The 27724-nt window shown below is 48.4% G+C and overlaps 2 protein-coding genes across 2 annotated transcripts; both read right to left on the reverse strand.

Moving 5' to 3' along the window:
• Positions 1-9679: 9679 nt before the first annotated feature.
• LOC140681847 (inositol 1,4,5-trisphosphate receptor-interacting protein-like 1) lies at positions 9680-11239 on the reverse strand. The gene has a single exon (XM_072922361.1). It carries the CDS (start codon positions 11237-11239, stop codon positions 9680-9682), a length of 1560 nt encoding a protein of 519 aa, XP_072778462.1.
• Positions 11240-20744: 9505 nt separating this feature from the next.
• On the reverse strand, positions 20745-23423 carry LOC140681848 (inositol 1,4,5-trisphosphate receptor-interacting protein-like 1). Its single transcript, XM_072922362.1, has one exon. It carries the CDS (start codon positions 23421-23423, stop codon positions 21864-21866), a length of 1560 nt encoding a protein of 519 aa, XP_072778463.1. The 3' UTR covers positions 20745-21863.
• Between the last annotated feature and the right edge of the window lie 4301 nt (positions 23424-27724).

Here is a 27724-nt window from a genome sequence, read left to right on the forward strand (position 1 = left end):
GTGTCACTGGACAAGTGGGATGTTCAGACATGCCCATTGTTAGCCAAAGATTTTGTCAACAGTTCATGTTTAAGAAATCACTCTGGCCCGCAAGTTCTAAAGATCAAATCTATTTATAAAATGAATTATTTATTAAATAAACAAGAGATAATAGATGAAAGATCTCGGAGTTACTTACTACTCAGTATAAAACTAAAAGGTACTAGACGTAGATTAAACCATAACAAACAATGTACAACATGAAGGTATCTATAGGAAAGCTTGTCAAAGAAACAGGAGTCAAATCTTACACACCACAGTGATGATGATGATAATTATTTGGATGTCTTTCACTTAACCTCCTCAGCAGTAATTGCAAAACAAGTGTCCTTGTCCACAAGAGAAACACCACACATTTCCAGAGAAATGTATAGAAAATTTCTGCTTTGTGAAAGTTTGGTATGGCTTTTTAGAGTTATAAAGTGAGGTGCCTGTCAGTGAGAAATCCAGCTTGTCTTTCCAGCTCTCACTTTAACAGTAAGATGTTTCTTGGCAGCTGGGAGATGCCAGCCCGCTGTTAACCCCACAGTGGCAAAAGAATTCACTGCAAGACTGTTATTCCTGTTTGAATTACCTGTCCAGGTAACAAACCACAGATCAGCTCTTGAGCAGAATGAGATGCCCTGCCACACCTGGGAGAAGAAATCAATCCCCACCCGGCTACAACCTCCCTTCAGGGAGCTGTAGGGAACTGTAAGGTCCCTCTGAGGCGCTTTTTCTCTCTGCTAAACACCCCCACTATTGCAGCGGGCAGTGTTCTGAGTGCCATGACCTTTCTGAAGAAGCCTCACAAAACACCTCGCCGTCTGTGCTCACACCGGGTGATTTCAGCTCTTTTATGATCCGGGCGACGCAGAAGAAGAGACGGGGTCTTTGTGGGGACTTCCAAGGTGAGCCTTTATTGAGCTTCTTCCTTGAGATGGTCCAGGGACAAAGAGCCACTCAGGCTGGGAAAGCAGGGATTTACACAGGGATCTTGAGGGGCGGGACAGAACACTAGGGCCAACGGGATGAGGGCACAGGGGTGGAGTGAGAGGGAAGGGCCAATGGGATACATTAAATCTGCATGTCACAACAAGGCATGCTGGGAGAAGCCTTTATCCTCAACCTAAGTGGGTATGGCTTGAGAGGTTTTCCCTCCAGGGGAGTGCTGTGGATTCTTTCCCTCTTGGCCCACCAGCCTCCACACCCCACTTCCCTCAGCCCTCTTTCATCAGACTTGTGCTCTTATAGAAGTGTTTCTAATAAAAAGGACTAGCATTTGTGGACATCAATGCCCTTCAAACTACATGCTCAGGGGCCCTTCTTAATTAGTTCCTGAGCTTGCTCTCCTACAACCCTTGGGAGTAGCTCTGCGGACAGTTTTTTCCATAACACCTAAGATTTTTTTTACTCAAGCACTTCTTGATTACTGTGCCCAAGACAGCATCAATCACCACTTCACCCACAAGAACATCTCTACAGACAAACTCCAGGTCTAGGAGGCTAGTTGGCTCCCACAGTACCCATGTCAAAAAGCTACTTTCAGTGTGTACTTCCAGAATTTTCTGGGCTTGTTCAGCTCTTCCCTGTGATGTCTCCATTTGCAGCTAAGAAGTTGAGGTGCACCATGAGTATGACTTTGTGTGACTGATCAAGAGATTTCCTTTCATTCCTTAGAGCATTATCCACCAGTGTCATCATCCTGGCTCAGTGATCCCTTAGAGACTGAGTGAAGCTCACAGAGGGAATAGATTGTCTCACAAAAGGGATGGCAGACAGTGTCCAAGTGTGCTTTTACTCTAGAGGAAAGGTGTGGCAGCAATTCCCCCTGCTGATTGAGCAGTGCCTTCTCCATGTCCTGCATGCTCGGGTCTGTGTCAGATTTTGCCCAGGCAGTGTCTAAGGATGGGTAGCTCCTCCATACAGACCCCAGTGAACACAAGGAGGAATCTTAGCGATGCCTCTTGCACGGTCCCTGACCAGCTGCAGCTGCCAGCAAGAATTTCTGGGTCCATCTAAAATGGTCACCCTGGCTGTGACAGTGTTAGAGGAAAGGGGGATGAAAGCCATCTTCGTAGCCGCTGAAGTGTGACGACCCATGCTTAAGGGGAAGGAAGCGCTGAAGATTTGCGATCCAAATGAGTAACAAAAGTCAGGGGGTCCACAATCAGAAAACTTTATTACCTAACTACACACTGGGCTTGGAAATCAATATGTTAGTCCCCTGACATGAGCACAAGGCAGTGGGTTGTGGATAAAGGGGTAGGGTTAAAGGGAAGAGAAGAAAAAGAGGGAGAGATGAATTAAAGAAAGAGAGAAAGAAAAAGACAAAGAAGAAAAGAGAGACAAAAAAAGAACACCCGTCCTGGTTCCAGTGTTGATCCAGTTAATGGAATGTCAATCCTGGCTGCAGTGCCAATCCTGGCAATAATCCTGAGTTCAGCATCAATCCAGCTGTGCTGGTCTGGTCTATGAGATGTCCAGGGTCCTGAGGGCACTTTCCAGGCTTGGGGGTTACCTTTTTATCGACAGGTTTCTCTGCCCTAAACACAGGTTTCCCACTTTCTATGTCAATTAATTACCATGTACAGTCTTTTCTTTCAGGCCTTCCTGGACATGGGGCAGAGGGCTTTGGTGCTTTTTGAGGGTCTTAATCCTACTCTATAGTCCACGCTCTCTTCTTGGCCTTATTCTTGTGCTTATGCTGTACTGTGCTGTGGCTCTTTCTCACTGAAAAGTGCTGCCCTATTTCCGCCTGGCCCCCCTTCTCCAGCCATATCTTGGTCTTTCTCACAGCATTTTAATACCAGCAGTCCTTGGCTATTACCAACAGTTCCTGGTTGGCTCCACTGCCATACAATTATCAATGTTAGAGACTCACTCATTGCTCCCTTATATTCTGAGAATCAAGAGCTCAAAAGGTCTCCCTTTGGACACTTTACAGTTGCAACAGAGTGGGATTTAGTCATAGGAATGTTCCATCATTCAGGTCTTTTCTCTGTAACTTTGTTTGAAGGTTTGTCAACAAGAATATTATTCCACTTGGGTTCTTAGTCAAAAAAAGTCAGCAAAGAAAAATAAATCAGCAAAGAAAAATAATTTTCCAAGGCTGTTCATTAAAAAAAAAAGAAAAAAAATTGCACTAGTTAGACACCTGTTAGTTCCTGGGAACAAAGAATGTTTCTGATACATTCAAAAGGAGCTTAATATAAATGGAGTTTGTCAAGGCTTAGGCCTAATGAGGGTTTCTCAGATTGTAGTGCAGCCAGGGGCAAGGGGAGTCCATCACCACAATCCGCCCTGCAATGGAAGTCAGCTTCTCTGGGCCTCCACACGGTAGTCATCTCTGGATGCTGTGCTGGGGAGACTGCCAAGACAACCCTGTTATGGACAGGCTTACAACGAAAACTTCAAAGTAACAAAAAAAAGCAGGCCAGTTAATTACAAACAAGTAAGCCTGTTTATTACAGACAGAACAACTGGAAGCCAAAGCCTCCGACTAGTCCGGAGACTGTTTCAACAATTTAGTAATTGTACACCTAGGGGCATTTCTAAGGATACCAGCTCCAAGCAAAGACCTGGGTGTCACACACCCCAGGCCTTTTAAAGTCTCTCTCTTCTTCCCTTACTGGGGCGCTCAGGATCCGTGCTGTGATCGGTTTCTTTTTCTGTTGCTGATTGGCCCATAAGCTGGTGCAATCATTTTGAGATTCTTGCTTCTTATTGGCTGGTCTCTCCTCCAGTCTTAATCCAAGCTGTGGCTGTGCTCTACGATGGTATACTTCTAGAAGCTTCTCTGCCCCCCCTCCACAAAGATTGGCATTTCCTCCCTGGTTCCAGTCCCCTTTCAGGTGTATACAACAGTATTGATCTCTAATACAACTAATCACCTTACTTTGTAGCCACAACATCCAAGCCTGCACCACACCCTGTTAACTACTTATCCAATTATAACTTGTTACTTGTATCAACAACAACCCTTTTTATACAGACATTGTTAACAACATTGCCCAAAAGTTTAAATTTTTATTTTTTGTTCATAACAACACTGTAGCTGCTGCTGATGGCAGAGTGCTGCTGCGCAGAAGCTTTATATCTTCTCTTTCTGTATCCCACGTTCCCCTCTCTTTTCCTCGGGGACGTGAGGTGGTTTTCTGCTACTGCCTGTGAAGCCCACAAGCACAGCTGTACGCATGATCACCTCTTTCATGAGCCAATGAGCAGCACACTTGCGAGCTGACGCCGAACATCCTGGTACTCGCTCATCGCCTGAGAGTGGGCAGCTGGACACCGTGCCAGCTGATGGAAGAGATTGGGTGGCTCAGCTGCTGCAATGTCCAGGGGCAAGCTAATCTCCTGAGGCAATCTCTTGTTGCCTATGATAAAGTGGTTAAGGCATTTCTCCTCCAGAGAGCAGCGCAGGTTCACACTGATATCTCGCATGCGCTGCAAGAAATACCTCCTGCGCCATTGTGACACGGGGAGACTGTTCAGGAGGTGCATGACGATGGTCTTCAGGGTGTAGGTGGAAAAGCCTGTGCCCAGCAGAAGGCGGCAGAAAAGCTGCAGACATCTCAGGTTGACCAACATCTCTTGCAGCCTGCAACTCACCTCAGAGCAGTCAAAGAGTGTCAATAAGGACTGGAGGGATCACAGCGTTTTCTGGATGCAGCTCCAACCTTGGCAGAAATAAACCAACCTACAACCCCCTGGCATGAGGCTTTCCCACTACCACTGGTCCCACCAAAGCCAGTTCTCCTGTTCCGAGGCTGAAGGTAGAAGTGAAGATGAGGAGAGTAAAGAGAAAAGCAGCTGCATAAGTTTGAGCACTAGAGTGAAGTTCCTTTTAATGACTTTATGAAATGACATTACCAAATACTCCTTGGGTTAAAAGTGGCTTCCCATCGCAGTAGTATGGACTTGTTTAGGTTGAAAAAGATCTCTAAGATTGTAGAGAGTCCACCCACAAACCTGACATTGACAAGTCGACTTTGAAACCATGTCCCCAGGTGCCACATCCACACATTCCATAAGAGTCTCCAGACATGACAATATCATTAATTCCACGGGCAGCCATGACAACACTTAACAACCTTTTCAGAGGAGAAATTTGTCCTTAATACCCAATCTAAGCCCCCCCCGACAGAAGTTGAGGCCATTTCCTCTTGTCCTCTCCCTTGTTTCCTGGGAGCAGAGCCTGACCCCCACCTGGGGTGTGGCTCCACACTTCTGTCAGGGAGTTGTAGAGAACAAGAAAGCCCCCCTGAGCCTCCTCTTCTCCATTCTCAGCCCCTCCAGCTCCCTCAGCTGCTCCTCATCAGACTTAATCACCAGACCCTTTCCTGTGCTCAGGCCTTTGCCGCCACTGCTTTGGGACCTGTTGCAGCATTCCACACTCCACACAGGCATGTTTTTATCTAACCCTTTCTTGCTCTGAGTGAAAGATTAACCCCTTTTCTTTGCAGTGACCTAACTTGCAGTCTGATTGCTGGCTCTGCTTGTTTACTTCCCTTTTGCATCACCCTCACAAAAGAAGAAGTCACCATACTAAAGAAACTGCTGCTAGAGGGGAGTAGAGAAAGTCAGCAAGTACTTTGTGAGCAATTCCCATCCTTTATTCATCAGTGCGTATGATTTGGGCTAGCCAAACAGTTGGAAATGGTTGTTTCCCTCTTCCCCTGCTCAGGGTGCTTTAACAAGGGAAGACTGATGTTCTGGAGAGGGGAAGTGCGTCCGCAGCCATTCACTTGTTATGATTCTCCAGGGCCAGAGTGGAATACATAAACCTCTGGCTCCAGCTAGAGGCCACTCATGGCTGGGTTTCTAAGCAGAACAGATCTCTCTTTATGAAGTATCACTCTGCTCCGTTAAGGTGTGTGGTACAATAGGCCCAGTATCTCATAGGGAACAAGAAGACAAGAGAATAGAGAAATTGCTGCTTCCCGGGAAGTGGCTGAACATTGCTCGTCTATGAGAAGTAGAGAATAAATGTTTTTTCTCCTTTACTTCTGCATGCACAAACTCAATTTTTTCACTTCAATTAACAGCCTTATCTCAACTGACTACTTGTTTTCCATTTTATGTTCTCTCCCCTGTCACACTAGGAAAGGGAGTGTGATGGAGTGGCTTAGTGACCACCTGGCATTCAGCCAAGGTGAACCCACTACACCCATTCTAAAAAAGGGTAGAAAGGAATACTCTGGAAATGACCAACCCATCAGCCTCATGTCAGTGCCTCGGAAGATCACGGAACACATCCTCCTTGAAGCTATGCTAAGGCACATGGAGAACAGGGAGGTGATTTGGGACAGCCGAGGGTGAGTCTTGCCCGACCTACCCAATGGCCTTCAATGATGGATCGAGTACATGAAGGGACAAGGGGAAGGCTACAGGTGTCATTTATCTGGACTACCGTAAAGCCTTTGACATGATCCCCAAAACATTCTCCCTAAATTTGAGAGAGATGGATTTGGTGCCTGGACTGTTGGATGGATAAGAAATTGCATGCATGGTGCTTCCAGAGATCAACAGCTAAGAGTCAGGATGGACCTCAAAGTTCTGTTCTCTGAGCAATGTCTATTAATATCTTCATTAATCCTGTACACAGAGGTATCCTCAGCAGGTTTGCTGATGTCACCAAGCAGCAGCTGACACACCTGAAGAATGGAATGACTACTAAAGAGATGTGATGTGCTTGAGGAGTGGAACCATAGCAGTCTCATGTGGTTTAAAAAGATCAAGTATGAGGTGCTGCACCTGAGTCAGGGTAGGTCTCAGGATGCATCCAGGCACAGTCTGGCCCCAGGATGCAAAGAGGATGGGAGTTTCTGCCTGCCTGTCTGTGCCCTGTCAGCCTGTTGTGTAGGCCCCAAGGCAGCCAGGCTGTTACTACACCACTGTGTCCCTCGCTCTCTGTGCCCGGCACCTCCGGCCCTGCTGCCCTGCTCCCGGAGCCCTGTCCCCGGGCAGAGCCGTTCCCTGCCCGGGCACTGCCCCTTGGGGTGCTCCCTGCTGCGGCCTGGGCTGGCCCCAGAGCAGGGTCCCCCTGCGGGTGGCCCCGGGCGGGCCGCGTGTCCCCGGCCGGCTGTGCCCGGGCAGCTGCCTCAGCCGTGAGGGCTGCAGAGCTGCGGGAGCCCACGGCTCTCTGCCGGCCGCGCTGCAGAGCTCCCAGCTCCAGCTGGCAGGGCCTCAGCGCCCGCCCTGTGCCCTCCCGCAGGGACAGGCAGGCCAGGCCCTGCTTGCTGCCCTCATGGCGGCATTCCTGGCCCCTGCGCTCTCCAAGGGCTTCTCCAGGGGCACCCTCCTGCGGCCTTTGGGTCCCTGCACGGGAGCCGTGAGAGACCGGCACAGGGGCTGTTGGCAAGGGCCTGGAGGGACAGCGCCAGGGCCAGTGGCTTCCCACTGACAGAGGGCAGCCTTAGGCTGGAGCTGTGCAAGGACTTCTGCTCTCTGAGGCTGCTGAGCCTCTGGCCCACGCTGCCCACAGGAGCTGTGGCTGCCCCATCCCTGGCTGTGTTCCAGGCCAGCTTGGATGGGCCTTGGAGCAACCTGGCCTAGCGGAAGGTGTCCCTGCCCTTGGCAGCAGGGCTGGGACAAGACAATTTCTAAGCACCCTTCCAAGCCAAGGCATTCTGGGATTCTGTGATCAGAGGGGCTGGGGGTGGCTTGGCTTAATTTCGGCTAGAGATAATTCACCACTCTGAGTTTGGTTGAGTTCAAGGAGTCATGCTCATGAGCCCAGATTCACAGCCCGTGACATTTACCACTACTATAGGCCTGGCTGACATCAATAAAGTCTTGCACACTCCAGATTCTGCACAAATTGCCTTTTATTGACACCAGAGCAAAGCGTTTTCCAGTTTGCTACTTATAAATGCATTAACTCTAGAGCGGGAATATGGGTTGCAACAGATAGCAAGACTGGATATGGCTTTACATCTGTATAAAATTTATATCACGCATGTAATCTATTATAGGCATATGATATAGAATATATATTACAGAGTTATATTCATATTTAATGTATACAGCAAGTATATATCATATGTATGCTATATATGTAATAAATATATCTATTTTATGAAAAACCTTCCAGACATAAAGGGACTATGAGCAACAATATGTGTCACAACAGACACTGGCAATAAATATGTGTTCTACTGTTACTATTTAAACGAAATTACATATGCAACTCTTTAAAATCACTTTTTATCCTGATGTAACTCCATATTTCATATTTTGATATTATTTATGTTACTATATTGTTTTGATTTATCGTATTTTACTAGTAGATATGATAATTCATAAACTTTATAGTATATAACAGGCATACACAATAGATCTATCTATGAAACAAAAACCTTGATTCTGCTATAGATAAAATTTCATGTCAGCTCCAACACACGTGGTCTAATGTTGACATAAAGGTGTCTCTTCCAGGGACATGGAGAGGCTCCATCCATTGACTCATCCCGGGTCACCAGTGCCAGTTTTTCCTCATATTCTTTTTTGCCCCATTTCTATTTTTCTTTTTCTGTCCCAGATTCCCACTTTTTTCATGCTTGAAATTTTAGCTCTCCTCAAAGGCTGGGAAGAACTGCATATTGCAGGTGGGGTTTGGAGACTTTAGCTCAGCATGTAGAGCAGGGCTCAATGACAGCTGGGTGCCTTTTTTGGAAAGTGAAATGATACAAAGAAGTAGAATAAACCCTCCCGTGGCAGTCCACTTTCTGAGGTGCCAGCAGAGGCTGTTGGACCTTCTCCAGAGCCTTTGCACGCATCCTCTTCTCCTTAGCACCAAATTTGTGCTAGGAGGTGGTTGTCTGCTGCCAGCTGCGAGCAGCACAAGCACTGCTCTGTGCACTTGGCCATGGCTCCTGCCCTTCCTTCAGTCATCCTCTCCGAGAGCGATCCTTTTGAACGTCTTGTGCAGCACCCGGTAATCCCGCATTGCCTGGGTGTGGGCAGCCGGCTGCTGCGCCAGGTGATGGAAGAGACTGTATGTCCTACCCATTCTTACATCTGGGGGTAAATTGATGTCCTGAGGAAACCTCCGGTTACCCACAATGAAGTGCTGGAGGCATTTTTGTCACAAACATATATGCAGGCTGTCCCTGATATCCGTCAGTCGCTCCCGGAGATGTCCCCTGCTCCACGATGACACGGGCATGGCAATGAGCAGGTGCATGACAATGGTCTTCATGGTGTAGGTGGAGAAGCTGAAGCCCAGAACAAGATGGGAGAAGAACTGAAGGCATTTGAGGTGCGAGCTGTCAGGGGGGGCCTGCCTGGCAATGTACTTGAAGAACTCAGCCTCTGCCACAGCGTAATACAACTAATCACCTTACTTTGTAGCCGCAACATCCAAGCCTGCACCACAGCCTGTTAACTACTTATCCAATTATAACTTGTTACTTGTATCAACAACAACCCTTTTTATACAGACATTGTTAACAACATTGCCCAAAAGTTTAAATTTGCTTTTTTTGTTCATAACAACACTGTTGCTGCTGCTGATGGCAGAGTGCTGCTGCGCAGAAGCTTTATATCGTCTCTTTCTGTATCCCACGTTCCTTCCCCTCTCTTTTCCTCGGGGACGTGAGGTAGTTTTCTGCTACTGCCTGTGAAGCCCACAAGCACATACGCATGATCACCTCTTTCATGAGCCAATGAGCAGCACACTTGCGAGCTGACGCCGAATATCCTGGTACTCGCTCATTGCCTGAGAGTGGGCAGCTGGACACCGTGCCAGCTGATGGAAGAGATTGGGTGGCTCAGCTGCTGCAATGTCCAGGGGCAAGCTAATCTCCTGAGGCAATCTCTTGTTGCCTATGATAAAGTGGTTAAGGCATTTCTCCTCCAGAGAGCAGCGCAGGTTCACACTGATATCTCGCATGCGCTGCAAGAAATACTTCCTGCGCCATTGTGACACGGGGAGACCGTTCAGGAGATGCATGACGATGGTCTTCAGGGTGTAGTTGGAAAAGCCTGTGCCCAGCAGAAGGCGGCAGAAAAGCTGCAGACATCTCAGGTGCAAACTGTCGGGGGGGGCCTTCCTGGCAATGTGCATGAAGAACTTCACCTCTGCCACAGCATAAGTCTCAGGCCATAGAGTGCTTGGGGTGCGTGTTTCCCTAGGCTGGCTGCTCACGAATATGTCAGAGCCACCTCTCCGCACCCCGAACAGGATCTCAATCCTGAAGCTTTCTCCGCCACTGATCGCCTTGAATTGGCAGGAGTGTGTGGAGGGCAGCGGGATTAAATTCCGGTTTTGTAACTGAGGCAAAGGTGGCATGATTGCTTTCACCAGTTGCTGGAACCAGCGGGCAGTTTTCTGCACGTCCAGGTAGGAGTCGGTGCACAGGGTGTCTAGGAGGCTGGGATCCTGATTGCTCCTCAGCTCCTCCTCGGGGTTGTGCAGGAAGCACAGCATGTTCTCACCCTGCTGCTGCCTCGTGCAGGTGCACTCCAGCTGCACGCGGACACGGAAGTTCCTCACGTGCCTCTGCCCCTCACCGTCCAGCTCCAGGTGGAAGCTGTGGCCTCGGGGAGGAGTCATGGGTATGAGCACACGGTACACGACATCCTGCTCCCAGGGACTCCACCCTTCAAAGGCACTGCCCACCCCGATGGGTCGGTGCAGGACTGGGTAGAAACTGTCAAACAAGACATGCCCAAAGTAAATTGTATAATCGTCCATCAGGTCAGTTATCCACTCACAGACTCTCTGCAGGTCCTCTACAGGCCCCTCTATGCGCTCCATTATATCTTGTCCAACACGATCGTCAACATTGTCTTCTTCTTCTTGGACTACATTTGCAACATCATTGTCATTGTTGTTTTCTGCAAGTGCAGCCCCATTGGCAACATCATTTCCATCATTGTCATCTTCATTTCCAGCAACATTGCCAACTTCCTCTTCATTTGCACCATGGTTTTCTTCTTCATTCTCCTCTCTCCTCAGGCTGCTTTTCCACCCAATAATCCACAGCACCAAGACCAGGGCCAGGAGCACAGCAACAGCTAAGAGCTGCAAGTTTGGCATCTTCTTCTGGGAGAGCTGCTCCACCTGCTGCTCCAGCCGAAGCCTCTCCCATTCCAAGTACTTTGCACGCGCTTCCATGCGCCAATGTGTTTCCTCATCCAAACCATCACCCACGGGCGGCGGGTACTGGATGAGACCTTGCAAGAGCGCGAACAGGAACACGACTGGATCCATGGTCTGCAGGAGGAGGGAGAGAAGGCCTTGAGTGGGGAAGGGAGGGCGGGAACTACTGCTTGCTGCAGGGAGGACAGGATGCTCAGGGTTCTGGGCGCAGGAAGGACAGGGCCCCAGACAGCTGGCAGGCAGCAAGGGCTATCCCAGTGCCCCTGGAGCTGCAGCAGCAGCAGCAGCAGCCCTGTGGCCTGCCCAAGGCTCTCCCATGAGGGGCTGTCCCTGCCTGCAGGGGGAGAAGCCAGCCCCGGTTGCAGCGTTTCTGCCCCAGCCCTTGTCCCCAGCCCAGCCTCCCCGCCGTGTGTGTACTCACCGCTTGCCCAAGCAATAGAGGGCCAGCGTTAACCTGCTGGGGCCTTTTATTGCTTCCCCCTCTGTGACACGTCCCCTGTGATGTCACAGGTGCCAGAGCGCATCACAGACCAGCCAACCCCACCCTTTGTCCCCTCAGCCAACTCCTCCCTCAGGAACTCAGAAAGGCCCTGGTGCACTGCTTAAGGCTGCTTTTGAGGGAAGCTTCTTCAAATAACTCCCATTGTTCTCTCTTTTGGATTTATTTTCATCTGCCTTCCACTCACAATCTCATAGATATCCCTGTTGGAAGGCGCCCTTGAGGATCATTGAGTCTAAGCTTTGACTCCTCACGGGTTGAGCTACACTCAGATCTCAGAATCAGAGTGGTTGAAAAAGTCCCTGAAGATCCCACAGTGGGACCGCGAACCTAACACTGCCTACTCCTTTAAGAAATTGAGTCCTCAAATATTCCATGCCTTTTCAATCCCTTCAAGAGTGGGGACTCAGCTATTTCCCTAGGCAGCCACTTTCCACACTTGATAGTACTTTTGATGAAAGCAGTTTTTCTAAAATCCAATCTAAACATCTATATCTGATGCAACGTGAGGTCATTTTCCTTGTTCTTATTGCTTGTTTCCTTGTGTCACTGGACAAGTGGGATGTTCAGACATGCCCATTGTTAGCCAAAGATTTTGTCAACAGTTCATGTTTAAGAAATCACTCTGGCCCGCAAGTTCTAAAGATCAAATCTATTTATAAAATGAATTATTTATTAAATAAACAAGAGATAATAGATGAAAGATCTCGGAGTTACTTACTACTCAGTATAAAACTAAAAGGTACTAGACGTAGATTAAACCATAACAAACAATGTACAACATGAAGGTATCTATAGGAAAGCTTGTCAAAGAAACAGGAGTCAAATCTTACACACCACAGTGATGATGATGATAATTATTTGGATGTCTTTCACTTAACCTCCTCAGCAGTAATTGCAAAACAAGTGTCCTTGTCCACAAGAGAAACACCACACATTTCCAGAGAAATGTATAGAAAATTTCTGCTTTGTGAAAGTTTGGTATGGCTTTTTAGAGTTATAAAGTGAGGTGCCTGTCAGTGAGAAATCCAGCTTGTCTTTCCAGCTCTCACTTTAACAGTAAGATGTTTCTTGGCAGCTGGGAGATGCCAGCCCACTGTTAGCCCCACAGTGGCAAAAGAATTCACTGCAAGACTGTTATTCCTGTTTGAATTACCTGTCCAGGTAACAAACCACAGATCAGCTCTTGAGCAGAATGAGATGCCCTGCCACACCTGGGAGAAGAAATCAATCCCCACCCGGCTACAACCTCCCTTCAGGGAGCTGTAGGGAACTGTAAGGTCCCTCTGAGGCGATTTTTCTCTCTGCTAAACACCCCCACTATTGCAGCGGGCAGTGTTCTGAGTGCCATGACCTTTCTGAAGAAGCCTCACAAAACACCTCGCCGTCTGTGCTCACACCGGGTGATTTCAGCTCTTTTATGATCCGGGCGACGCAGAAGAAGAGACGGGGTCTTTGTGGGGACTTCCAAGGTGAGCCTTTATTGAGCTTCTTCCTTGAGATGGTCCAGGGACAAAGAGCCACTCAGGCTGGGAAAGCAGGGATTTACACAGGGATCTTGAGGGGCGGGACAGAACACTAGGGCCAACGGGATGAGGGCACAGGGGTGGAGTGAGAGGGAAGGGCCAATGGGATACATTAAATCTGCATGTCACAACAAGGCATGCTGGGAGAAGCCTTTATCCTCAACCTAAGTGGGTATGGCTTGAGAGGTTTTCCCTCCAGGGGAGTGCTGTGGATTCTTTCCCTCTTGGCCCACCAGCCTCCACACCCCACTTCCCTCAGCCCTCTTTCATCAGACTTGTGCTCTTATAGAAGTGTTTCTAATAAAAAGGACTAGCATTTGTGGACATCAATGCCCTTCAAACTACATGCTCAGGGGCCCTTCTTAATTAGTTCCTGAGCTTGCTCTCCTACAACCCTTGGGAGTAGCTCTGCGGACAGTTTTTTCCATAACACCTAAGATTTTTTTTACTCAAGCACTTCTTGATTACTGTGCCCAAGACAGCAATCAATCACCACTTCACCCACAAGAACATCTCTACAGACAAACTCCAGGTCTAGGAGGGCACTTTTCCTAGTTGGCTCCCACAGTACCCATGTCAAAAAGCTACTTTCAGTGTGTACTTCCAGAATTTTCTGGGCTTGTTCAGCTCTTCCCTGTGATGTCTCCATTTGCAGCTAAGAAGTTGAGGTGCACCATGAGTATGACTTTGTGTGACTGATCAAGAGATTTCCTTTCATTCCTTAGAGCATTATCCACCAGTGTCATCATCCTGGCTCAGTGATCCCTTAGAGACTGAGTGAAGCTCACAGAGGGAATAGATTGTCTCACAAAAGGGATGGCAGACAGTGTCCAAGTGTGCTTTTACTCTAGAGGAAAGGTGTGGCAGCAATTCCCCCTGCTGATTGAGCAGTGCCTTCTCCATGTCCTGCATGCTCGGGTCTGTGTCAGATTTTGCCCAGGCAGTGTCTAAGGATGGGTAGCTCCTCCATACAGACCCCAGTGAACACAAGGAGGAATCTTAGCGATGCCTCTTGCACGGTCCCTGACCAGCTGCAGCTGCCAGCAAGAATTTCTGGGTCCATCTAAAATGGTCACCCTGGCTGTGACAGTGTTAGAGGAAAGGGGGATGAAAGCCATCTTCGTAGCCGCTGAAGTGTGACGACCCATGCTTAAGGGGAAGGAAGCGCTGAAGATTTGCGATCCAAATGAGTAACAAAAGTCAGGGGGTCCACAATCAGAAAACTTTATTACCTAACTACACACTGGGCTTGGAAATCAATATGTTAGTCCCCTGACATGAGCACAAGGCAGTGGGTTGTGGATAAAGGGGTAGGGTTAAAGGGAAGAGAAGAAAAAGAGGGAGAGATGAATTAAAGAAAGAGAGAAAGAAAAAGACAAAGAAGAAAAGAGAGACAAAAAAAGAACACCCGTCCTGGTTCCAGTGTTGATCCAGTTAATGGAATGTCAATCCTGGCTGCAGTGCCAATCCTGGCAATAATCCTGAGTTCAGCATCAATCCAGCTGTGCTGGTCTGGTCTATGAGATGTCCAGGGTCCTGAGGGCACTTTCCAGGCTTGGGGGTTACCTTTTTATCGACAGGTTTCTCTGCCCTAAACACAGGTTTCCCACTTTCTATGTCAATTAATTACCATGTACAGTCTTTTCTTTCAGGCCTTCCTGGACATGGGGCAGAGGGCTTTGGTGCTTTTTGAGGGTCTTAATCCTACTCTATAGTCCACGCTCTCTTCTTGGCCTTATTCTTGTGCTTATGCTGTACTGTGCTGTGGCTCTTTCTCACTGAAAAGTGCTGCCCTATTTCCGCCTGGCCCCCCTTCTCCAGCCATATCTTGGTCTTTCTCACAGCATTTTAATACCAGCAGTCCTTGGCTATTACCAACAGTTCCTGGTTGGCTCCACTGCCATACAATTATCAATGTTAGAGACTCACTCATTGCTCCCTTATATTCTGAGAATCAAGAGCTCAAAAGGTCTCCCTTTGGACACTTTACAGTTGCAACAGAGTGGGATTTAGTCATAGGAATGTTCCATCATTCAGGTCTTTTCTCTGTAACTTTGTTTGAAGGTTTGTCAACAAGAATATTATTCCACTTGGGTTCTTAGTCAAAAAAAGTCAGCAAAGAAAAATAAATCAGCAAAGAAAAATAATTTTCCAAGGCTGTTCATTAAAAAAAAAAGAAAAAAAATTGCACTAGTTAGACACCTGTTAGTTCCTGGGAACAAAGAATGTTTCTGATACATTCAAAAGGAGCTTAATATAAATGGAGTTTGTCAAGGCTTAGGCCTAATGAGGGTTTCTCAGATTGTAGTGCAGCCAGGGGCAAGGGGAGTCCATCACCACAATCCGCCCTGCAATGGAAGTCAGCTTCTCTGGGCCTCCACACGGTAGTCATCTCTGGATGCTGTGCTGGGGAGACTGCCAAGACAACCCTGTTATGGACAGGCTTACAACGAAAACTTCAAAGTAACAAAAAAAAGCAGGCCAGTTAATTACAAACAAGTAAGCCTGTTTATTACAGACAGAACAACTGGAAGCCAAAGCCTCCGACTAGTCCGGAGACTGTTTCAACAATTTAGTAATTGTACACCTAGGGGCATTTCTAAGGATACCAGCTCCAAGCAAAGACCTGGGTGTCACACACCCCAGGCCTTTTAAAGTCTCTCTCTTCTTCCCTTACTGGGGCGCTCAGGATCCGTGCTGTGATCGGTTTCTTTTTCTGTTGCTGCTTGGCCCATAAGCTGGTGCAATCATTTTGAGATTCTTGCTTCTTATTGGCTGGTCTCTCCTCCAGTCTTAATCCAAGCTGTGGCTGTGCTCTACGATGGTATACTTCTAGAAGCTTCTCTGCCCCCCCTCCACAAAGATTGGCATTTCCTCCCTGGTTCCAGTCCCCTTTCAGGTGTATACAACAGTATTGATCTCTAATACAACTAATCACCTTACTTTGTAGCCACAACATCCAAGCCTGCACCACACCCTGTTAACTACTTATCCAATTATAACTTGTTACTTGTATCAACAACAACCCTTTTTATACAGACATTGTTAACAACATTGCCCAAAAGTTTAAATTTTTATTTTTTGTTCATAACAACACTGTAGCTGCTGCTGATGGCAGAGTGCTGCTGCGCAGAAGCTTTATATCTTCTCTTTCTGTATCCCACGTTCCCCTCTCTTTTCCTCGGGGACGTGAGGTGGTTTTCTGCTACTGCCTGTGAAGCCCACAAGCACAGCTGTACGCATGATCACCTCTTTCAGCAGCCAATGAGCAGCACACTTGCGAGCTGACGCCGAACATCCTGGTACTCGCTCATCGCCTGAGAGTGGGCAGCTGGACACCGTGCCAGCTGATGGAAGAGATTGGGTGGCTCAGCTGCTGCAATGTCCAGGGGCAAGCTAATCTCCTGAGGCAATCTCTTGTTGCCTATGATAAAGTGGTTAAGGCATTTCTCCTCCAGAGAGCAGCGCAGGTTCACACTGATATCTCGCATGCGCTGCAAGAAATACCTCCTGCGCCATTGTGACACGGGGAGACTGTTCAGGAGGTGCATGACGATGGTCTTCAGGGTGTAGGTGGAAAAGCCTGTGCCCAGCAGAAGGCGGCAGAAAAGCTGCAGACATCTCAGGTTGACCAACATCTCTTGCAGCCTGCAACTCACCTCAGAGCAGTCAAAGAGTGTCAATAAGGACTGGAGGGATCACAGCGTTTTCTGGATGCAGCTCCAACCTTGGCAGAAATAAACCAACCTACAACCCCCTGGCATGAGGCTTTCCCACTACCACTGGTCCCACCAAAGCCAATTCTCCTGTTCCGAGGCTGAAGGTAGAAGTGAAGATGAGGAGAGTAAAGAGAAAAGCAGCTGCATAAGTTCGAGCACTAGAGTGAAGTTCCTTTTAATGACTTTATGAAATGACATTACCAAATACTCCTTGGGTTAAAAGTGGCTTCCCATCGCAGTAGTATGGACTTGTTTAGGTTGAAAAAGATCTCTAAGATTGTAGAGAGTCCACCCACAAACCTGACATTGACAAGTCGACTTTGAAACCATGTCCCCAGGTGCCACATCCACACATTCCATAAGAGTCTCCAGACATGACAATATCATTAATTCCACGGGCAGCCATGACAACTCTTAACAACCTTTTCAGAGGAGAAATTTGTCCTTAATACCCAATCTAAGCCCCCCCCGACAGAAGTTGAGGCCATTTCCTCTTGTCCTCTCCCTTGTTTCCTGGGAGCAGAGCCTGACCCCCACCTGGGGTGTGGCTCCACACTTCTGTCAGGGAGTTGTAGAGAACAAGAAAGCCCCCCTGAGCCTCCTCTTCTCCATTCTCAGCCCCTCCAGCTCCCTCAGCTGCTCCTCATCAGACTTAATCACCAGACCCTTTCCTGTGCTCAGGCCTTTGCCGCCACTGCTTTGGGACCTGTTGCAGCATTCCACACTCCACACAGGCATGTTTTTATCTAACCCTTTCTTGCTCTGAGTGAAAGATTAACCCCTTTTCTTTGCAGTGACCTAACTTGCAGTCTGATTGCTGGCTCTGCTTGTTTACTTCCCTTTTGCATCACCCTCACAAAAGAAGAAGTCACCATACTAAAGAAACTGCTGCTAGAGGGGAGTAGAGAAAGTCAGCAAGTACTTTGTGAGCAATTCCCATCCTTTATTCATCAGTGCGTATGATTTGGGCTAGCCAAACAGTTGGAAATGGTTGTTTCCCTCTTCCCCTGCTCAGGGTGCTTTAACAAGGGAAGACTGATGTTCTGGAGAGGGGAAGTGCGTCCGCAGCCATTCACTTGTTATGATTCTCCAGGGCCAGAGTGGAATACATAAACCTCTGGCTCCAGCTAGAGGCCACTCATGGCTGGGTTTCTAAGCAGAACAGATCTCTCTTTATGAAGTATCACTCTGCTCCGTTAAGGTGTGTGGTACAATAGGCCCAGTATCTCATAGGGAACAAGAAGACAAGAGAATAGAGAAATTGCTGCTTCCCGGGAAGTGGCTGAACATTGCTCGTCTATGAGAAGTAGAGAATAAATGTTTTTTCTCCTTTACTTCTGCATGCACAAACTCAATTTTTTCACTTCAATTAACAGCCTTATCTCAACTGACTACTTGTTTTCCATTTTATGTTCTCTCCCCTGTCACACTAGGAAAGGGAGTGTGATGGAGTGGCTTAGTGACCACCTGGCATTCAGCCAAGGTGAACCCACTACACCCATTCTAAAAAAGGGTAGAAAGGAATACTCTGGAAATGACCAACCCATCAGCCTCATGTCAGTGCCTCGGAAGATCACGGAACACATCCTCCTTGAAGCTATGCTAAGGCACATGGAGAACAGGGAGGTGATTTGGGACAGCCGAGGGTGAGTCTTGCCCGACCTACCCAGTGGCCTTCAATGATGGATCGAGTACATGAAGGGACAAGGGGAAGGCTACAGGTGTCATTTATCTGGACTACCGTAAAGCCTTTGACATGATCCCCAAAACATTCTCCCTAAATTTGAGAGAGATGGATTTGGTGCCTGGACTGTTGGATGGATAAGAAATTGCATGCATGGTGCTTCCAGAGATCAACAGCTAAGAGTCAGGATGGACCTCAAAGTTCTGTTCTCTGAGCAATGTCTATTAATATCTTCATTAATCCTGTACACAGAGGTATCCTCAGCAGGTTTGCTGATGTCACCAAGCAGCAGCTGACACACCTGAAGAATGGAATGACTACTAAAGAGATGTGATGTGCTTGAGGAGTGGAACCATAGCAGTCTCATGTGGTTTAAAAAGATCAAGTATGAGGTGCTGCACCTGAGTCAGGGTAGGTCTCAGGATGCATCCAGGCACAGTCTGGCCCCAGGATGCAAAGAGGATGGGAGTTTCTGCCTGCCTGTCTGTGCCCTGTCAGCCTGTTGTGTAGGCCCCAAGGCAGCCAGGCTGTTACTACACCACTGTGTCCCTCGCTCTCTGTGCCCGGCACCTCCGGCCCTGCTGCCCTGCTCCCGGAGCCCTGTCCCCGGGCAGAGCCGTTCCCTGCCCGGGCACTGCCCCTTGGGGTGCTCCCTGCTGCGGCCTGGGCTGGCCCCAGAGCAGGGTCCCCCTGCGGGTGGCCCCGGGCGGGCCGCGTGTCCCCGGCCGGCTGTGCCCGGGCAGCTGCCTCAGCCGTGAGGGCTGCAGAGCTGCGGGAGCCCACGGCTCTCTGCCGGCCGCGCTGCAGAGCTCCCAGCTCCAGCTGGCAGGGCCTCAGCGCCCGCCCTGTGCCCTCCCGCAGGGACAGGCAGGCCAGGCCCTGCTTGCTGCCCTCATGGCGGCATTCCTGGCCCCTGTGCTCTCCAAGGGCTTCTCCAGGGGCACCCTCCTGCGGCCTTTGGGTCCCTGCACGGGAGCCGTGAGAGACCGGCACAGGGGCTGTTGGCAAGGGCCTGGAGGGACAGCGCCAGGGCCAGTGGCTTCCCACTGACAGAGGGCAGCCTTAGGCTGGAGCTGTGCAAGGACTTCTGCTCTCTGAGGCTGCTGAGCCTCTGGCCCACGCTGCCCACAGGAGCTGTGGCTGCCCCATCCCTGGCTGTGTTCCAGGCCAGCTTGGATGGGCCTTGGAGCAACCTGGCCTAGCGGAAGGTGTCCCTGCCCTTGGCAGCAGGGCTGGGACAAGACAATTTCTAAGCACCCTTCCAAGCCAAGGCATTCTGGGATTCTGTGATCAGAGGGGCTGGGGGTGGCTTGGCTTAATTTCGGCTAGAGATAATTCACCACTCTGAGTTTGGTTGAGTTCAAGGAGTCATGCTCATGAGCCCAGATTCACAGCCCGTGACATTTACCACTACTATAGGCCTGGCTGACATCAATAAAGTCTTGCACACTCCAGATTCTGCACAAATTGCCTTTTATTGACACCAGAGCAAAGGGTTTTCCAGTTTGCTACTTATAAATGCATTAACTCTAGAGCGGGAATATGGGTTGCAACAGATAGCAAGACTGGATATGGCTTTACATCTGTATAAAATTTATATCACGCATGTAATCTATTATAGGCATATGATATAGAATATATATTACAGAGTTATATTCATATTTAATGTATACAGCAAGTATATATCATATGTATGCTATATATGTAATAAATATATCTATTTTATGAAAAACCTTCCAGACATAAAGGGACTATGAGCAACAATATGTGTCACAACAGACACTGACAATAAATATGTCTTCTACTGTTACTATTTAAACGAAATTACATATGCAACTCTTTAAAATCACTTTTTATCCTGATGTAACTCCATATTTCATATTTTGATATTATTTATGTTACTATATTGTTTTGATTTATCGTATTTTACTAGTAGATATGATAATTCATAAACTTTATAGTATATAACAGGCATACACAATAGATCTATCTATGAAACAAAAGCCTTGATTCTGCTATAGATAAAATTTCATGTCAGCTCCAACACACGTGGTCTAATGTTGACATAAAGGTGTCTCTTCCAGGGACATGGAGAGGCTCCATCCATTGACTCATCCCGGGTCACCAGTGCCAGTTTTCCCTCATATTCTTTTTTGCCCCATTTCTAGTTTTCTTTTTCTGTCCCAGATTCCCACTTTTTTCATGCTTGAAATTTTAGCTCTCCTCAAAGGCTGGGAAGAACTGCATATTGCAGGTGGGGTTTGGAGACTTTAGCTCAGCATGTAGAGCAGGGCTCAATGACAGCTGGGTGCCTTTTTTGGAAAGTGAAATGATACAAAGAAGTAGAATAAACCCTCCCGTGGCAGTCCACTTTCTGAGGTGCCAGCAGAGGCTGTTGGACCTTCTCCAGAGCCTTTGCACGCATCCTCTTCTCCTTAGCACCAAATTTGTGCTAGGAGGTGGTTGTCTGCTGCCAGCTGCGAGCAGCACAAGCACTGCTCTGTGCACTTGGCCATGGCTCCTGCCCTTCCTTCAGTCATCCTCTCCGAGAGCGATCCTTTTGAACGTCTTGTGCAGCACCCGGTAATCCCGCATTGCCTGGGTGTGGGCAGCCGGCTGCTGCGCCAGGTGATGGAAGAGACTGTATGTCCTACCCATTCTTACATCTGGGGGTAAATTGATGTCCTGAGGAAACCTCCGGTTACCCACAATGAAGTGCTGGAGGCATTTTTGTCACAAACATATATGCAGGCTGTCCCTGATATCCGTCAGTCGCTCCCGGAGATGTCCCCTGCTCCACGATGACACGGGCATGGCAATGAGCAGGTGCATGACAATGGTCTTCATGGTGTAGGTGGAGAAGCTGAAGCCCAGAACAAGATGGGAGAAGAACTGAAGGCATTTGAGGTGCGAGCTGTCAGGGGGGGCCTGCCTGGCAATGTACTTGAAGAACTCAGCCTCTGCCACAGCGTAATACAACTAATCACCTTACTTTGTAGCCGCAACATCCAAGCCTGCACCACAGCCTGTTAACTACATATCCAATTATAACTTGTTACTTGTATCAACAACAACCCTTTTTATACAGACATTGTTAACAACATTGCCCAAAAGTTTAAATTTGCTTTTTTTGTTCATAACAACACTGTTGCTGCTGCTGATGGCAGAGTGCTGCTGCGCAGAAGCTTTATATCGTCTCTTTCTGTATCCCACGTTCCTTCCCCTCTCTTTTCCTCGGGGACGTGAGGTAGTTTTCTGCTACTGCCTGTGAAGCCCACAAGCACAGCTGTACGCATGATCACCTCTTTCATGAGCCAATGAGCAGCACACTTGCGAGCTGACGCCGAATATCCTGGTACTCGCTCATTGCCTGAGAGTGGGCAGCTGGACACCGTGCCAGCTGATGGAAGAGATTGGGTGGCTCAGCTGCTGCAATGTCCAGGGGCAAGCTAATCTCCTGAGGCAATCTCTTGTTGCCTATGATAAAGTGGTTAAGGCATTTCTCCTCCAGAGAGCAGCGCAGGTTCACACTGATATCTCGCATGCGCTGCAAGAAATACTTCCTGCGCCATTGTGACACGGGGAGACCGTTCAGGAGATGCATGACGATGGTCTTCAGGGTGTAGTTGGAAAAGCCTGTGCCCAGCAGAAGGCGGCAGAAAAGCTGCAGACATCTCAGGTGCAAACTGTCGGGGGGGGCCTTCCTGGCAATGTGCATGAAGAACTTCACCTCTGCCACAGCATAAGTCTCAGGCCATAGAGTGCTTGGGGTGCGTGTTTCCCTAGGCTGGCTGCTCACGAATATGTCAGAGCCACCTCTCCGCACCCCGAACAGGATCTCAATCCTGAAGCTTTCTCCGCCACTGATCGCCTTGAATTGGCAGGAGTGTGTGGAGGGCAGCGGGATTAAATTCCGGTTTTGTAACTGAGGCAAAGGTGGCATGATTGCTTTCACCAGTTGCTGGAACCAGCGGGCAGTTTTCTGCACGTCCAGGTAGGAGTCGGTGCACAGGGTGTCTAGGAGGCTGGGATCCTGATTGCTCCTCAGCTCCTCCTCGGGGTTGTGCAGGAAGCACAGCATGTTCTCACCCTGCTGCTGCCTCGTGCAGGTGCACTCCAGCTGCACGCGGACACGGAAGTTCCTCACGTGCCTCTGCCCCTCACCGTCCAGCTCCAGGTGGAAGCTGTGGCCTCGGGGAGGAGTCATGGGTATGAGCACACGGTACACGACATCCTGCTCCCAGGGACTCCACCCTTCAAAGGCACTGCCCACCCCGATGGGTCGGTGCAGGACTGGGTAGAAACTGTCAAACAAGACATGCCCAAAGTAAATTGTATAATCGTCCATCAGGTCAGTTATCCACTCACAGACTCTCTGCAGGTCCTCTACAGGCCCCTCTATGCGCTCCATTATATCTTGTCCAACACGATCGTCAACATTGTCTTCTTCTTCTTGGACTACATTTGCAACATCATTGTCATTGTTGTTTTCTGCAAGTGCAGCCCCATTGGCAACATCATTTCCATCATTGTCATCTTCATTTCCAGCAACATTGCCAACTTCCTCTTCATTTGCACCATGGTTTTCTTCTTCATTCTCCTCTCTCCTCAGGCTGCTTTTCCACCCAATAATCCACAGCACCAAGACCAGGGCCAGGAGCACAGCAACAGCTAAGAGCTGCAAGTGTGGCATCTTCTTCTGGGAGAGCTGCTCCACCTGCTGCTCCAGCCGAAGCCTCTCCCATTCCAAGTACTTTGCACGCGCTTCCATGTGCCAATGTGCTTCCTCATCCAAACCATCACCCACGGGAGGCGGGTACTGGATGAGACCTTGCAAGAGCACGAACAGGAACACGACTGGATCCATGGTCTGCAGGAGGAGGGAGAGAAGGCCTTGAGTGGGGAAGGGAGGGCGGGAACTACTGCTTGCTGCAGGGAGGACAGGATGCTCAGGGTTCTGGGCGCAGGAAGGACAGGGCCCCAGACAGCTGGCAGGCAGCAAGGGCTATCCCAGTGCCCCTGGAGCTGCAGCAGCAGCAGCAGCAGCCCTGTGGCCTGCCCAAGGCTCTCCCATGAGGGGCTGTCCCTGCCTGCAGGGGGAGAAGCCAGCCCCGGTTGCAGCGTTTCTGCCCCAGCCCTTGTCCCCAGCCCAGCCTCCCCGCCGTGTGTGTACTCACCGCTTGCCCAAGCAATAGAGGGCCAGCGTTAACCTGCTGGGGCCTTTTATTGCTTCCCCCTCTGTGACACGTCCCCTGTGATGTCACAGGTGCCAGAGCGCATCACAGACCAGCCAACCCCACCCTTTGTCCCCTCAGCCAACTCCTCCCTCAGGAACTCAGAAAGGCCCTGGTGCACTGCTTAAGGCTGCTTTTGAGGGAAGCTTCTTCAAATAACTCCCATTGTTCTCTCTTTTGGATTTATTTTCATCTGCCTTCCACTCACAATCTCATAGATATCCCTGTTGGAAGGCGCCCTTGAGGATCATTGAGTCTAAGCTTTGACTCCTCACGGGTTGAGCTACACTCAAATCTCAGAATCAGAGTGGTTGAAAAAGTCCCTGAAGATCCCACAGTGGGACCGCGAACCTAACACTGCCTACTCCTTTAAGAAATTGAGTCCTCAAATATTCCATGCCTTTTCAATCCCTTCAAGAGTGGGGACTCAGCTATTTCCCTAGGCAGCCACTTTCCACACTTGATAGTACTTTTGATGAAAGCAGTTTTTCTAAAATCCAATCTAAACATCTATATCTGATGCAACGTGAGGTCATTTTCCTTGTTCTTATTGCTTGTTTCCTTGTGTCACTGGACAAGTGGGATGTTCAGACATGCCCATTGTTAGCCAAAGATTTTGTCAACAGTTCATGTTTAAGAAATCACTCTGGCCCGCAAGTTCTAAAGATCAAATCTATTTATAAAATGAATTATTTATTAAATAAACAAGAGATAATAGATGAAAGATCTCGGAGTTACTTACTACTCAGTATAAAACTAAAAGGTACTAGACGTAGATTAAACCATAACAAACAATGTACAACATGAAGGTATCTATAGGAAAGCTTGTCAAAGAAACAGGAGTCAAATCTTACACACCACAGTGATGATGATGATAATTATTTGGATGTCTTTCACTTAACCTCCTCAGCAGTAATTGCAAAACAAGTGTCCTTGTCCACAAGAGAAACACCACACATTTCCAGAGAAATGTATAGAAAATTTCTGCTTTGTGAAAGTTTGGTATGGCTTTTGAGAGTTATAAAGTGAGGTGCCTGTCAGTGAGAAATCCAGCTTGTCTTTCCAGCTCTCACTTTAACAGTAAGATGTTTCTTGGCAGCTGGGAGATGCCAGCCCACTGTTAGCCCCACAGTGGCAAAAGAATTCACTGCAAGACTGTTATTCCTGTTTGAATTACCTGTCCAGGTAACAAACCACAGATCAGCTCTTGAGCAGAATGAGATGCCCTGCCACACCTGGGAGAAGAAATCAATCCCCACCCGGCTACAACCTCCCTTCAGGGAGCTGTAGGGAACTGTAAGGTCCCTCTGAGGCGCTTTTTCTCTCTGCTAAACACCCCCACTATGGCAGCGGGCAGTGTTCTGAGTGCCATGACCTTTCTGAAGAAGCCTCACAAAACACCTCGCCGTCTGTGCTCACACCGGGTGATTTCAGCTCTTTTATGATCCGGGCGACGCAGAAGAAGAGACGGGGTCTTTGTGGGGACTTCCAAGGTGAGCCTTTATTGAGCTTCTTCCTTGAGATGGTCCAGGGACAAAGAGCCACTCAGGCTGGGAAAGCAGGGATTTACACAGGGATCTTGAGGGGCGGGACAGAACACTAGGGCCAACGGGATGAGGGCACAGGGGTGGAGTGAGAGGGAAGGGCCAACGGGATACATTAAATCTGCATGTCACAACAAGGCATGCTGGGAGAAGCCTTTATCCTCAACCTAAGTGGGTATGGCTTGAGAGGTTTTCCCTCCAGGGGAGTGCTGTGGATTCTTTCCCTCTTGGCCCACCAGCCTCCACACCCCACTTCCCTCAGCCCTCTTTCATCAGACTTGTGCTCTTATAGAAGTGTTTCTAATAAAAAGGACTAGCATTTGTGGACATCAATGCCCTTCAAACTACATGCTCAGGGACCCTTCTTAATTAGTTCCTGAGCTTGCTCTCCTACAACCCTTGGGAGTAGCTCTGCGGACAGTTTTTTCCATAACACCTAAGATTTTTTTTACTCAAGCACTTCTTGATTACTGTGCCCAAGACAGCATCAATCACCACTTCACCCACAAGAACATCTCTACAGACAAACTCCAGGTCTAGGAGGCTAGTTGGCTCCCACAGTACCCATGTCAAAAAGCTACTTTCAGTGTGTACTTCCAGAATTTTCTGGGCTTGTTCAGCTCTTCCCTGTGATGTCTCCATTTGCAGCTAAGAAGTTGAGGTGCACCATGAGTATGACTTTGTGTGACTGATCAAGAGATTTCCTTTCATTCCTTAGAGCATTATCCACCAGTGTCATCATCCTGGCTCAGTGATCCCTTAGAGACTGAGTGAAGCTCACAGAGGGAATAGATTGTCTCACAAAAGGGATGGCAGACAGTGTCCAAGTGTGCTTTTACTCTAGAGGAAAGGTGTGGCAGCAATTCCCCCTGCTGATTGAGCAGTGCCTTCTCCATGTCCTGCATGCTCGGGTCTGTGTCAGATTTTGCCCAGGCAGTGTCTAAGGATGGGTAGCTCCTCCATACAGACCCCAGTGAACACAAGGAGGAATCTTAGCGATGCCTCTTGCACGGTCCCTGACCAGCTGCAGCTGCCAGCAAGAATTTCTGGGTCCATCTAAAATGGTCACCCTGGCTGTGACAGTGTTAGAGGAAAGGGGGATGAAAGCCATCTTCGTAGCCGCTGAAGTGTGACGACCCATGCTTAAGGGGAAGGAAGCGCTGAAGATTTGCGATCCAAATGAGTAACAAAAGTCAGGGGGTCCACAATCAGAAAACTTTATTACCTAACTACACACTGGGCTTGGAAATCAATATGTTAGTCCCCTGACATGAGCACAAGGCAGTGGGTTGTGGATAAAGGGGTAGGGTTAAAGGGAAGAGAAGAAAAAGAGGGAGAGATGAATTAAAGAAAGAGAGAAAGAAAAAGACAAAGAAGAAAAGAGAGACAAAAAAAGAACACCCGTCCTGGTTCCAGTGTTGATCCAGTTAATGGAATGTCAATCCTGGCTGCAGTGCCAATCCTGGCAATAATCCTGAGTTCAGCATCAATCCAGCTGTGCTGGTCTGGTCTATGAGATGTCCAGGGTCCTGAGGGCACTTTCCAGGCTTGGGGGTTACCTTTTTATCGACAGGTTTCTCTGCCCTAAACACAGGTTTCCCACTTTCTATGTCAATTAATTACCATGTACAGTCTTTTCTTTCAGGCCTTCCTGGACATGGGGCAGAGGGCTTTGGTGCTTTTTGAGGGTCTTAATCCTACTCTATAGTCCACGCTCTCTTCTTGGCCTTATTCTTGTGCTTATGCTGTACTGTGCTGTGGCTCTTTCTCACTGAAAAGTGCTGCCCTATTTCCGCCTGGCCCCCCTTCTCCAGCCATATCTTGGTCTTTCTCACAGCATTTTAATACCAGCAGTCCTTGGCTATTACCAACAGTTCCTGGTTGGCTCCACTGCCATACAATTATCAATGTTAGAGACTCACTCATTGCTCCCTTATATTCTGAGAATCAAGAGCTCAAAAGGTCTCCCTTTGGACACTTTACAGTTGCAACAGAGTCATAGGAATGTTCCATCATTCAGGTCTTTTCTCTGTAACTTTGTTTGAAGGTTTGTCAACAAGAATATTATTCCACTTGGGTTCTTAGTCAAAAAAAGTCAGCAAAGAAAAATAAATCAGCAAAGAAAAATAATTTTCCAAGGCTGTTCATTAAAAAAAAAAGAAAAAAAATTGCACTAGTTAGACACCTGTTAGTTCCTGGGAACAAAGAATGTTTCTGATACATTCAAAAGGAGCTTAATATAAATGGAGTTTGTCAAGGCTTAGGCCTAATGAGGGTTTCTCAGATTGTAGTGCAGCCAGGGGCAAGGGGAGTCCATCACCACAATCCGCCCTGCAATGGAAGTCAGCTTCTCTGGGCCTCCACACGGTAGTCATCTCTGGATGCTGTGC

This window comes from Taeniopygia guttata, chromosome Z (genome assembly GCF_048771995.1).
Source record: "Taeniopygia guttata chromosome Z, bTaeGut7.mat, whole genome shotgun sequence".
Taxonomy (NCBI): Eukaryota; Metazoa; Chordata; class Aves; order Passeriformes; family Estrildidae; genus Taeniopygia; species Taeniopygia guttata.

Coding starts and splice junctions, on each gene's coding strand:
- LOC140681848 (XM_072922362.1), bottom strand. CDS start 23,423: ATGGATCCAGTCGTGTTCCTGTTCGTGCTCTTGCAAGGTCTCATCCAG.
- LOC140681847 (XM_072922361.1), bottom strand. CDS start 11,239: ATGGATCCAGTCGTGTTCCTGTTCGCGCTCTTGCAAGGTCTCATCCAG.